Here is a 14,867-nt window from a genome sequence, read left to right as displayed (position 1 = left end):
CTGCTATATAAGGATAGTGCACAAGAGACCAATTTCAAAGTTATTACGTTACAAAAAATCACCTTTTTAACAGCTTATAAGAATGCTTTAAATATTGTAATTATATCTTAATAAGATTGTGAATGATCCAAAATGAGCAAACTCTAATAGACATTTTAAATTCAATTACCACAAGCAGTTAGGCTACATATGTTTTCAGTTGCATCTACTGCAATCCAAATCAGTTCAGCTGAAATGATACAGGCCACTTTTTAATTTGCTTGACTTACAAACAATATGTCTTTGGGACAAATTAGTTTGGGATCACTTTAACAAATAAAAACTGTTAAATTGTCTCATGCCAGGCGATAACATCACCTAAGGGGTCTGCCTCTTGAGCTAACTTTAAACCATCAGACGTAGCCACATCACTATTAGCTGAAGATACAGCTAATATGAGACTGTTGGATTTAGAGATGTAATAAAATATAAACTCATGAAGTTTTCTTTCTACATCTAAAGGTTGGCTACCAACTGGTACTCAGGTCATACAGGAAAGATCAATTATAGTAAGGTTTAATACTGAAAAAGGAATGAAACTCACATTAATAACAGTTAATTTTCTCATGACATAAATTGAATGTAAAATGTCATACCTTCTGGATCGACTTCTTTGGCCAATTTTAGAGCATCAGATGTTGCCAAATCTTGATTGGCTGCTGATACTGCTAGTATAAGACAGGTCTCCTTTCGAATATAAATGAGTAGCATGTCTCTAATTTGTTGTTCAATATCTATAGGCTGATCACCTACAGGTACTCTGGTCATTCCCGGAAGGTCAATGAGGGTCAAATTTAATACTGAACAAATAAATAAACAGTAATTTAAAAATGCATAATAATCCTACAGTAAAAAACTGTAATTAGCTTTAAACTTTCACAAAATATTAATGCTTAATTTAACCAGCTGAAAATGTGGAAGCTGTTGTAGAATGTTAGAACTTAGTATTCTCTAACTTTTCTATCTATAAATAACAAAGTGCAAACATAATTTTTGGTTATTCACACTTCAGTTAAAAACTACACAATGTGCTGTTTGCACTGTGTTCAAATTAGATATCAAATCCAATTTTTAGCATTATAAGCTCACAAGCATACAGCTTAACCACTATAAACAGAACTTGAAAAAAACTTTACTTACAAGAGCCAATTCTTCAGAGCCATATCTGTTACCTTAGTTAATTGCTCAAATGTTTTCAAAGTTACACATATACCAAACATTTGTTTCTGAATGCAGTTCCGTGATCATTATAGTGATATATATAGATTTTTTTTTCACATTGTACAACTAATTTCAGTATCAGATAAACTAAGTTAGCTAGTTTGAGTATTTAAATTTCATTTAATTTTTACTTTTCTAAAATAATTCTAAAAACTGTACTATAAATAATCTTGATACATAATTTCTTTTACACAAGATGGCTTGTTTTAATCAAATTTACTCCAGTAACGGATAAGCAATAGTTTAAAACAAATCAGAATCATAACTTTGTTATAAAATAAAATGTTTATTTTAAAACAACACAACCATTTACTTTAGGTACCAGTAACTCAAGTCCTACTCAAGTTGAAAATTAATTTATTGTGACCTGTGAAGAAATTTACTTTCCTGTAAGGTTTAAATTTCCCTGTGGCTAGATGAATACCTTGCAGTAACTAATCTCCTGATTTAGCTTATGCTGCTACTTTTATAGCCAATGATGAAAATGGTCTTCTCATCCCATCTGTACATGAATGATCTGTAATAAATTTTGGAAATACCACATCTTGTTCTTCTATCCAGCTTGTGGACATAAGATTTTAGTAATAATTTGCATCTTCTCTACCATCAAATACTTCAGTGTTGCAAAAACTTAGTTTTCTTTCAAAACATCCTATTCAACCATCAGTGTTTGTGGATGTAGATTATATTCATCTTAAGCTGAAGTCCTATACTGTTACCATTTACCATAAGGTAGAAAAGTCCATAAGTCTCGACTCTCTATGCATACAATTGAGAAGATCTTTATTATAATACTGACACCACTTTTTACTCTAATTTAGCTTCTACTGCAGATGTTCAGATTTCAGACAGCTTTATCACATTGTTCACAGACAGAAAAACTTGCTGGTTCCCAGAGACCGAGTTACTGCTTATGTTGTACAGAAACAAAATTGACAGATTAAGATATTAATTAACCTAGATCTTAAGAACTTTCAAAAATTTCAGATACAAAAAAAAAACAAAAAAACTGTTCTGTTGTACAGAGCATTCGTGACTAAAATTTCTTGGTAGACAAGGTGTTTCTTTAAAGGTCCATGACAGCAAAAAATTGTCATTCAACATAAACCAAGTTTTAACAAATAAAGGAAATACTTTGGACATAATGAAAGTTATGTTGATTTTATGATGATCTCATGAAGAACCCTCTTCAGAAATTCATGCATTTCAATAAGAAATTCCAAAATGCATGCAGTGATGACCATGAGGCATCACAAAGGAGTAAGGGAAAATTTTGTAACATTTCTTTCCAAAACTACAGTTTTAAAAGTGCTTCATGTCATTTTGATTTACCACAATAAAAAAAATCATTTTCAGCACTGGTTCAAAGACATTTAACCCTTTAAATGGATTCCATGTAAGATATTAACATAATGGATGAAACAATACCTATCATGCAGTTTATTCATGGTAAAAGTAGAAAACAAAAAGAGAGCTCTTCACTACTGTGCAAATAACAGAAGGTAGTAGCAATGGCATTAAAAACTGCATCACTAAACACAAGCTTAGCACGTTCTTTTACAGTACAGTTAACATGCATGGGGAGTTTCATAGCTTTCAAGCTTGCAACATTTACAAAGTTTCTAATTAGGTTTATGTATGTTGTTACTGCCACATACTGAATTTGTTGATTCTGTAACCCTTTAGAGGCAAAACAACTTGAGTTACGTGCAGACTAGTAACTTTTATCAAAGAATCCCATAAGATAATGGATGTTTGGAGAAGCAATATGTGTGAAGACTTTGGCCATTCCAAATCCAATAAGCTTTGAAAACTGGAAGAAACAAGGTGATCCTCTCAGAAGAAAGCAGGTAATTTGTTTTTCAGTCAACTAACATTTTTCGACTCAATAGATGTTTTATTATAAAGTCATAAGCTCTTATGATTTTCATGAGAAAACATTTTCAGATACTGACACATTCCTTATTGAGTTGAAAATTTTATCAAGTATCCAGCTGCTTACAAACAAAAAGGTTAAATATTTTATCCACGTATCTAATAGTAGAAGAAGCAAGAAAGCATTTACTGTTTTTGAGCTTTGATTCTGTATTTCAGCAAATACCTGAATACAAGGATTGAAAACTCTGATGGCATTTGATTTACACTACTCTAAGCTACCAAGAAAAGAAAAATGTAAAGTGAAAATGTTGGAAATAAAAAACTGAATGATCCACTGAATTGTTTTCTTATGAAGTTTTTCATTCTGTAGTAAATTTAGCATCTATTAGCATTAAAAAGTGCTTCATAAATACACTTTTCCTTGATAACAAATAATTTAATAAGATAATCACAATGTAGTTCCAGTTCATGGTTTTACGACAAATACAACAAGTAAATATAAATGAGAAAGACCTGCAAAAGGAACTAATTAGTTTTGCATAGATCCATCCCTTTCTTATCACCCTACTAGACAATGAATGCACATGATAGATAGTTAAAAAAAGACTGGGATGGTATTATTCTCATTTGTTTACTTGATGTGGCTGGTCCTAAAAAATCTGAAATGTTGAAGAATCTAATTCAGATGAAAAGATGAAGATCTGGAACACAAAAATTCAACAGAAAAAACAAACAAAGTAAAGAAAAAAGTACATCAATTCAAGTTGCTTGCAAAAGTTCACTGTCTTTTGTACACACACAATATTTTGTACAGATACAATGTGTGTACAACAGCCTACACTAATTTTTACACTGCCTATGACTAGCTTTTAATTCTTTAATTTTCTTAGGTCTCTAAGGAAAGAACTTTGGTACATTGTAAATAACCAAAACCAGGTTAAGGAGTAACTTCAAACAGTTGATTGATTGATTTAGTGTTTTATGGCACAAAGCAGCGAGGCTATCTGCGCCAGACATTCAGTAAAAATGTAAAATAAATAAAATAAATAAATGTAGTAATAGATATAAATGGAAATGAAGGTAAAACAAAAAAGTATAAAACCAATCTTGACACCTAGTTTACAATGTTAAGATAGAAGGCAGAGTATAAGAAGTTGCAAGGTATTTACTCTAGCAAAAAGGTAATGATCATAACCCGCCAGGAAAACTAACAGGTAAGTTCAAGAACCACCGTCAGTCACCTGAAGTTGGTCTTTCTAGTCCTGGTTCTGGGTTATGAGTCAATATGGCCAGTACTAAAAAGTAAAGTAGTAAAAGTGTGAAATGATATGCAGCAAAGTATAATAACAACTTCGCCAGGACAACTGAGTAGTTCAAACGGATAGTTCAAACAGTAGCGTTAGTCACCTGAAGTTGGCCTTTCCAGTCCTGGTGTCGAGTTATTTAATGTTCTGGCCATTGTCCAATGTCAAATTGAATGAGAGAGATTAAAACTGTAAAAAAGGAACCACAATTAAAAAGGTGTAATGAATAAATATGCAACACTTAAATGAGATTAAAAAGATTAATGGCCATTAAAAAATTAAAAACATTATCAAGATGGACAGAGTCACCATCACCAATAACTGTCCAATGTTACAGACTGACCCTGGGAAAAAATATGTTTAAAATATTGCCGTCGTTGAGAATTGTAATGATGGCAAGAAAGTAAAACGTGGCTGATAGTGATTTGAGTGTTACACAAACTACACATTGGTGCATCAGTTCCAAATAAAAGAAAATGATGAGTTAAAAACTGTGACCAATGCGTAGCCTAGTGAGAACAACTTCCTCCTTCGAACTTTACGGAAGCTAGATGGCCAAAGTCCAATTTTGGGTTTGATTTGAAAAAGTTTGTTGTAGCGTTGCTCACTCCAAGTGAACTGCCAGCTGGCACGGAGCCGAGCCTTGAAGACAACACCATAGTCCAGGTATGGAATAGGCATAGGAGTGATGGTGCTGAAGCAGACATATTTAACTGCCATGTCTGCAAGCTCATTCCCACAAATACCAACATGGCCTGGTATCCAGAAAAACTGGATTGAAGTAGCTGCTAATGAGAAATGGGCCAGTCGGTTTGAATATCAGCGAGAATAGGATGTGAGCTAGCGTGTAGCGATTCCAAGGCAAGTATAGAACTAAGCGAATCAGTATAAATAGTGCAGTTGGAGTACTGCTCAGCTGCAATATGATCCAGGGCAAGAGATATGGCATACAGTTCAGCAGTGAACACAGAAGCTGTAGTAGGGATTCTGCGCGCAACTACTGACCCATAGCAAACCATAGCAGAGCCCACTGAATTACCTGATTTGGAACCATCTGTATAAATGGGAACTGAATGATTGTTTGAAAGATATTCATTGAATAAAAGACGGTACTTCCAATCTGGAGTATCTGCCTTTTTTAGGTGACTGAAAGAAAGGTCACATTTGGGGGCTGTAATAAGCCATGGTGGGATGGGCCAACCTGTGGAATCTGCAATGTTATCAAGGACAGACCCAATTCATCCAATTGCGCCGGATCACGAAGGCCAAAGCGAGCAATGACAGATCGTCTGTTCTGAAAAGTACTGCCCACCGAGGAAGGAAAACACATTTCCAGGTGGGATGCTTTGGTAAGGAATGAAGTTTGAAGTATATTGTAAAGACAGTTGCAAATGGCGAAGGTGTAGAGAAGGTTCATGAGATTCAATGTATATACTTTGAACTGGAGAGGTACGGAAAGCCCCAGTGCAGAGTCGAAGTCCTTGGTGATGAATGGGGTCCAGCATCTTTAAGGCCAAGGGTCTGGCAGAGCCATAGACCATTGATCCATAATCAAGTTTCGATCTAATAAGAGCACGATATACCTTTAACATTGAACAGCAATCTGCCCCAACTGGTAGAAGAGATAACACGGAGGATGTTCAGTGCTCTTGTGCATTTGACCAAGCTGCTTTAAGTGTGGTATAAAGGTCAGTTTACAATCAAAGATAAGCCCCAAGAACTTGGTCTCTGGGACCACTGGCAGCAAAACTTCACCGATATGAAGTTCAGGATCAGGGTGAATACCCTGTCGACGGCAAAAGTGCATGCATACAGTTTTGGAGAGAGAGAAATTAAAGCCGTTTGCCAGAGTCCACTTCCGTACACAATTGAGGGCGGTTTGTAGTTGCCCCTCAATATATCTCATTTTTGACGACTGACATGAGATGTGAAAATCGTCGACATACAGCCCATTCGCAACAGTGAGAGGGAGTTGTTCAGTGATGGCATTTATCTTTATACTGAAGAGTGTAACACTCAATACACAGCCTTGAGGGACTCCAAGTTCCTGTACAAAAGAACGGGAAAGTGTCGAACCCACATGAACTTGGAATCTCCTGTCCATTAAAATTTTTTTAATAAACAAGGGTAGATGGCCATGTAACCCATATGTATGGAGGTCTCGCAAAACCTATGTCAAAAGAATATTGATACAAGATGTTGGCGGTTGAGAAAGGCTTCTCTGATAGATGTTTCAAGACGAATTAGGTGGTCTGTAGTGGAGTACTCTCAACGGAACCCACACTGGGTGGGCGAGAGGAGGTTGTTTGATTCAAGGAACCAAACAAGACGAGCATTAACCATCCTTTCTAATGTCTTACAGAGACAGCTCGTCAAAGCAATTGGACGGTAGTTTGAAGGAATCTTGGGATCTTTCCCTGGCTTAGAAAAATGTAAAATAATAGACTGGCGGCAGGCATCAGGAAAAACATTCTCCTGCCAGATTCGGTTGAAAACAATCAGAAGGGCATCAAGAGAAGCAGGAAATAGTAGCATCAATAATAGCACTTCCCCAGAGGGGATGATGTCCATTAAAATCCCCTAGGATCAGAAATGGAGATGGCAACTGTTCAACGAGAGCATCAAGATCTGATTGATCATATGTCTCTCCAGGGGACAGGTACAGAGAACAAACAGTGATGGTATGACCCAAGGAAACATGGATGGCTTCAAAGGGTGTGTTGAGTGACAAAGAAAGGGTGGGCACATGCTGATCAACCAATAGTGCCACCCCTCCATGTACTCAACCATCACACAACCTGTCATTTCTGTACAGAGAAAACTGCCAAATGGAGACAGTATCAGCAGTTTTAAGAAATGTTTCTTGTAAAGAAAGACAAACAGGATGGTAGGAAGCAATCAGAGTTTTGATATCATCCAGATTAGAACGTAAACCTTGACAGTTCCATTGTATCAAGGTGGCCATTTTTAAGAACGGGTAGGTGAAGTGGCTGGAGAACCCTTCGGTTTACAACCACGTCTTTTTTCTTTACTGTCTTTAGTCGGAGGAGGTCTATCAACCTCCATGGATCCTGCTCTGGGTCGGGTGAGCAGGTTTTGTTGTTGGAAGGGGAATCCAGTGACTGAGGGGCCTTGAGCGAATAATTGTTTTGTCTCTTGTGGTGGGAGAAAAGATGTATCAGAAGAAATGCCTGTATTTGAAACTGAAGGACGTGGATCTTGAGGTTTGTTGGAAGGTATGGGAGGAACAGAGATGGGTGTGGAAGTCGATTCATCAACCTTTTAACCACAGAGGTCAAAAGGCTTTTCATTTGTTTTGAAAACGATTCTCTTGGAGGCACAGAGATCTGTCTGCACTCCCACTGTAGTTGTGGAATGAAGTGCAGCAGCATATGTCTGAGATGGAGTTGTGGACAGCAATTTCGAGCCTCAGGATAACCAATGTTATGTGTGTTTTCAAGCGCTGCACCTCTTTTCCTCCAACCATTTTGGGCAAGAATGAAAGTAAGAGGGGTGAGAACCATTTCAGTTTACGCAATGTGGGTTCATGTCACAGTCATAGGCATCGTGGTCCTTGCCTCCACAATGAGCACATGTCAGGGAACCATGACAAGATGTCTTTGAGTGGCGAATCTCTGACATTGAAAACATCGAAGAGGGTTTGGTATGTATGGCGAACCCTGCAAATGAGATAACCTGCCTTGATGGTGGCAGGTGCGTGGTGAAGTAAATGTTAAAGCGAGGGTATTTGTTGGCAGTGTAACTCCATCTTTGCAAGTGGAGATCGCCTCACTGCAGAAACTCCTTGAGTGGAGAGACCAGCGAGAATCTCTGACTGGGAGCGTTCTTCAAATCCCTTTCAACAATAACTCCTCGTGAAGAATTCAAGGTAGCATGGGGTGTAACCTCAATAGGTATATCCCCAATTGCCTTTGAATTCAAGAGGAGTTCACTGTGTTGGGATGTGGATGTTTCAACCAATATGTCACCAGATCAAAGTTTCTTTACTGATTTTGGAGAGCCAGCAAGTCCCTCTAGCCCCTTTTGAATAAAAAAAGGGGACATTTGTCCTAAAGGTTTTCCAAAGAGAATGTAATATAAGAAAATGAGGTAAGTGTGTTACTGATGTTAAAGATTGCTGTTCTGAATATTCAAGGCGTGGTCGCTTACCCATTGACTGTTTTTTACAATTTTATTTAAATTTTTTAGAGGATCCATAGGAAAAAGGAAAAATTTCGGTACCCTCTGACCCCACCCACCATGGAGCCCTACAAGGGGACGCACTACAAAGTCATGCAAGGACAATGCAGCAACGCCAGGGTTTCGTGAGCACTATACCCAAACACCAGCATCAGGCACAATGTCCACAACACCTGTTGAGAACTTCCAACACTGGTACTTGGTTGACTCTAGCCCAAGTGGACCAGCTGATTGACCCAAGGGGGGCCACCCAAAGGCTGCCCTTCTACAGGAATTCAAGGCCAAAGTGGTGTGTTATGGTTGGACCTCTCAACCACCAGGATCCTCTCCTCCCCTTCACGGGTCGCCACGCACGGCAAACACGTGGGTGGATGTTTAGATCCCAGAGAAGGTAACCAGATAGAACAGAACCTTCCTTGGGAGGTCCCCTCACCACGTACAGGAATCCACACCGAGGGGAACTTCAAACAGCTGCACTTAGAAGCATGAATAATGATTCACTGAAAGAGATATTTAGCCAATGCAATTTATTTTGAAAACAACTGAACACTGAACACTTCCATAAATGTTAAAATCTTATGAATAAAATGTTATTCATTTAGTTTTGCATTCTTAATTATTTTTTTGTGAATTTGACACTTCTTTATAGTCTATCAAAAATAACAACAATAAATCATGTCTTTACTTTGCACATTTCTTGGTCATTATTTTGTTATACTGATATTTTTTATGATAACGTAAGGATATGCAGCTTTTCCAATGGTCATTCAGTTTTGCCACATGTTATTAGTCTGCCAATCTACCCTCTCTAAACATATTAGGAATGTTTGCAAATGTATTTTTTGTGTGCAAAATGTTCAAATATAAAGATCTCTATAAAAGCCAAGTAATTAAAGGAATTTGCTAATGGGTTACATCCATTATTCACAAGAGACTAATCTTGCCATTTTAATCCTAAATTAATGTACATGAAACAGTATCACATGTAATGTCTTGTGAAAATTTGTTAGGAAGAAATACATGGAATGGTATTAATGTTTTTAGCTTGTCAGAAATTTCATAAGACTACTTCATAAAGTACTGAAATTAAATAAATTAATTTTGTTAAATTTTATTAATCTTCACATTTAGTAAAAAAGAATCACAGTGGAAGTGATTGAGGTCAAAAAACAGAAAATATTTTGCATGTCTCTCTTTTCTTTTAACAAAAACAGACAGTTTTTCGGGCATTGTTGCAACATACATAAAGTGTCCTTTGGAATTTCACTCCAATTATCTCTAACACACCCCCATAAAGTTTATTTGGAAGTATCTTTTGATTTGTCAAGTTTTTGATCAATCAAATCCAGATATGTTCAACAGGGTTCAGATTGGAGCTCTGTGGAGTGTCACTGCATCATTTCAATGACTCTAGCAGCTTCTTTCTTAGCTAAGTAGTTTCTGAATAGGTCAGATGATCATTCGGGTTCATTATATTTTTGGTAGCAGAATCATTTACCAATAACATTCAAACCACTGGGTATACTATAAAGAATCAGTATCTGATGGTACTTACAATGGTACATTATTTCACCTACTTTGCTAAGATATTTGGTCACCTCAAAAGAAAAACACTCTCAAATCATCACACTAGGTGTTATGCTTGAGAAAAGTCTATTTCATTTACCTCACACCAGATGTACAACCTACATTTTGAACCAAATGTTTCAAACTTGGACTCATCCATCCATAACACCCTTTTCTAATCATCAACAGTCCAGTTTTTGTAGTATTTAGCAAATTCCAGTCTCTTGGCAACATTTGGAGAATTGAAATAAAGATTTTTTTAAATGCCACATAACCAAATATTTTATTCTAATTGAGTCTTCTTCAAACTGTAGATTTAGACACTTTCCTGTCATTTACTCGAGAAGAGTGACAGTCTTCCTTCTGTCCTGAATGCTACATAAAGGAAGATACTTAACATCAGTGTAACTGAGTTTAGATATTCTGCCTCTTCCTTTTCCATTTTCAAAAGCACTTGTCTCAGTCTCATGATTAAGGGAACATTTCAAGTCTGCAGCAATTTATTAGAGTCCAAACAGCATCACAAAGTTTTTGTGCAAATTCTCTGCTCTGCTGACAATCATCTTTTGAGCCTTAATGTATTGTGTTAATCACTGTTTTTCTCAAGGTTTATTTGCAACAGGCTGTTAAACTGACTTCTTCTATACAAATACTGATAACATATGCTAACTTTTTTCTATATAGTTAAAGACACTGCATGGAAAACAATAACAGTTATTTCAGACCCTAAACTTGACCAGTATTTCAACTCAATCACAACACTTATGACATGCCCTTGGTACAAATATATGGGAATTCTAAAGAACTCAAGTATTCTCACCCAGGCTTATTCATTCAATTGTGAACAAGGATCAGTGACACATTACCATAGTGTTGAAATTTACAATCAGTAATTGAATGGAAGAATTAGCCTCATAAAATGAAGACACACAAAATACTCTCTTTTCCTAACACTTTTGCACAGTACTGTAATTCAGTGAAAGTATATTCATGAAAATTCTAGAAAAACAAATATTTATCAAAAGAAAACAAACTACGTGATGTTTTTGTAGAGTTAAAATGATTTATAATGGGGAAATTAAAGTATTATAATGAATAATAAAATATTGGTAATATGAAAAACTCTTTAATAACAGATGCTTGGAATTTTTTTCTCATAATTCCATCATCATCAGTGTGAAAAACTTCAAAATAATTAACAGCTCTGCAAGGATAAAAATATCAAATTTTTAAGTAAGAAGTTAGTATTATGGTCAAAAGTTTAGAAAGAAAACACTTAATGATTAATACATTTTACAACACTAGGTTGGACAAAAACTATATAAACACACTCGTGTTTACAGTCCTGGTAAATCAAAAACAGCCTAAAGCATAGTGTACTTGGCAGGGTTAAGTATCCTGTCGTGACAGAAAGACTAATTTTCCTTTTATTTAATGTTTTCTATCTATCTAGAACATGTCAGAATTAAACTTGTGTACACAGGCTAACATAACAGTATTAAATACTTTGAAACCATTATAAGTCCATGGTTAGTAATTTCTGACAAATACAGTCAAATGAGCAAGTTAAGAAATAAATACTTTTTGATAGAATAAAGAATATCAGTTTGCTATAACCTATTTTATTAAGACAACCTTAGCCTACAAAATAAGGTTGCATTTCTAGCTTGTAATAAATAAGCAGTATATCAAGTTAAAGCTACATTGTTATTTAGAGATACAAAGTAAACCCAGAAAAACAGGTCACAATTCACATTCTAATATTCAAGAGTTGTGTTTAAGCAAAAGCATACCACTGCACATAAGTCATGCCAATGGAAAAAATAATAGCTAATATTTTGATTACTTCAACAGCTGGAATACTTTAAGATAGTAATAGTCATAATAGTACTATACAGTCCTGATTAACAGTACAGCGTAGAAAATGGAGGTTTTTTTTCCCTCCTTACTTCATGTCATGTGATCTTCCAGGCAGTTGGTTATCAAAAGGCAAGGTAGTAAAAAACAAGCACATGCTTTTCTAAATTCATTCTTCACTTACACGAGTCTCGACAGGTTAGAGTGCTATAATTATATGGCCTAGCTCACATTTGTTTAACTCACAATAACTAAAGTGAGTGATATCAGCAGATTACCCTGCCTAATGAGCCAAATTTTAATAACTGTACAGTCCTGAATAAATATTGCACAGGGTAGAAAAGTGCCTCAAAATACATAATCATGCATGTACAATTATTTGGAATTCTGTAACAGTAGTAATACATAACAGTAAAGAATAGTAATAACACTAATTCAGTTTAATAGTTTATTTATTTTCATGAGTTATGACTGGCACTAATCCAATAAGTTGAACATAATACATTAATCAAAGAGAATAATGAGAAATCATAATGATAATATTTCAATGACTCAAAAAGTTGGAATAATTGCAAACAACTATTTCAATTAACTTAGTATTTTCACAATAGTAACCAATTTAGCAGATGCTCACTGGTAACTGATTATACAAGTTAATCAACTTAATCACTTAGCTCTAGTGGATGAAAAGCATTCTATATTTGCCCCATCCCTAGAACTACCTTTGCACTTAGTTAAAACCCTCAACATTTGGTGAATGACATACAGTTAGGTACCAAATGTTGAGGGAAGATTATAGTTAATTTATAAAATGGGAAAATCTATTCACTTAAATGTATATGTTGAATGAAAAACTATTAAAATCTAAACTGTACATGTGCGCATGTGTCTGTTAACCAAACATTGTAATGCTAAAATTACAGTAACTATCTACAGTAAGGTTTGTAATCTTCACATTTTATGTAATGAAACTACTTTAGTTTTTCTGACAATGTTTGTATTTCGAGAACACTGTCTAGTATGTTTCTTTCAATATTGAATTACTCTTTATAAATACAGATGGAGTGTAAAACTTCTTTCAAAATTTTTGTCTTAATTTAACCATGTTTTTCAAAACTAACATTTATTGCCTCCGATATAATCACTAAGCATCCATTTTAAGGTTTGAGCACCTATTAACAGATGTGGCCAATACCTTTTCTCATCCCTTTACAACAGTTTTTGATAATTCCCCAGTTTAAGATCAAGCATTACTTTTATTGAATTCTTAAGAAAAATACAGTATGTTTAGACACTATTTAGTAATGGTTTTCAAGTCTGTAATTAATTAATGTATATTTAAGCCCTTCATTGTCTAGGTAGTTTACAACTGCACATTGGAAGAGTTTGTTTTATTTTAGTATATCGTTAAATATACAGTAAAAGTCTTCAGTAATGCTACAGATACTGTAAACCAGAGAAGACCCATACTTTGATCATGTGCCAAGCACCTAATACAAGGGTTATATGAACACTACAGGGAGAGAAATGTCCTCATTTCTTCATCTACAATTGTCTAGCTTGTACTTCAATCCTGTTTTTAAGGACCTTTTCAAACTTAGAACTGTGAGATAATTTATAGAAACAAATCAGAAATACCATAAAGTTTATTCCACAAAACATATGCCTCCATGAATTTTGAAAAGAAAAGAGGTTGTTCTTTTTCACCTCTAGGATACTCACTGGGGATTAGTTATCTTGAAAAGGTAATTAAAACCAAGGAAGCCATGGTAGACTATTAGGCCAGTCTACTTATTAATATCCACAGTCATTGAATAGTGAAAGTTTCAGTGTATAGAGGAGCAGAGTACTAGACCAGTCAATCTCATATATCATCATAAAACTTGAAATGTTGTCCAAGATGATTTCTATATTCAAGAAAACATGGTAGTACCATGAAGACACTTTCTAGAAACTATCCTTGTCACCAGCTGAAGAAGAGGAACTGATAATAAATGTTTTTCCAGCTGCTGAGACATTTCATTTCATCCTGTCCAACAAACAGTTTACACGTTGGATACAAGTGCCTGGAGGAAACTGAGCAGAAGGAAGTAAATGTGATCACAAAGGCAACTAAGCATATCTTCAAAATGGAACCTACAGATGTTGTGTGAATTACTGAACACAGAGCTAAAAAATACTATTTAATGCAAATGTTCAGTGGAAACTATAGTACCACTACACCTTTAGCATAATGAAAAAGATTTGGAGAAGTAGGCAGTTATTTAAAAAGTTGTTCTACAACTGTAAGACTTTCCAACTACTTCAGTTCATTGTAAACAAAACTGGACAGCATTTAGTAGAGTAAAAAGTATTTTTGTCCACCTCAGAGTGAACCAATTATACAATGTTAATGTATATTCCACACAATCTTCATGATGAGTACATGGTGGTTCCAAGTGTGAAATTAGTAAAAATCAGAAGAAATTAGTAAGAATGAAGGCAATGAATGCAGTGGCTCTGTGACAATAAAGAAAGGTAAACAGCAACTCAGTAATTTGTGGATAAAGCTGAGTAATCAGTGCTATTTGATTAATCATTTAGTTAATTAATTGATTACATTCAATTAACCAATTATTAACACATCAGACTTGATAGGTAGAATAATTAAAAATAGTGATAACCAGAAACATTTTAATTAATTAATTGCTTTCATTAATCATGACACTAATCAATCAAGCTGAACAATCTCAAATTAATTAAAAATGATGAGAAATCATAATTGCAATATTTCAAATATTTGTACAATCAGAAGAATAAGAA

The 14,867-nt window shown here is 35.1% G+C and overlaps 1 protein-coding gene across 2 annotated transcripts in view; it reads right to left on the bottom strand.

Moving 5' to 3' along the window:
• The window catches only part of LOC143227393 (dynamin-1-like), a 79,480-nt gene that overhangs the window by 47,898 nt on the left and 16,715 nt on the right, over positions 1-14,867 (bottom strand). For both annotated transcript variants that reach the window (XM_076458848.1, XM_076458856.1), the window contains exon 4: positions 636-839. In XM_076458848.1, the coding sequence (XP_076314963.1) occupies positions 636-839 (204 nt within the window). The remainder of the gene's footprint in view (positions 1-635; positions 840-14,867) is intronic.

This window comes from Tachypleus tridentatus, chromosome 1 (genome assembly GCF_004210375.1).
Source record: "Tachypleus tridentatus isolate NWPU-2018 chromosome 1, ASM421037v1, whole genome shotgun sequence".
NCBI classification, from domain to species: domain Eukaryota; kingdom Metazoa; phylum Arthropoda; class Merostomata; order Xiphosura; family Limulidae; genus Tachypleus; species Tachypleus tridentatus.
This window is presented reverse-complemented; position numbering and strand designations above follow the sequence as displayed.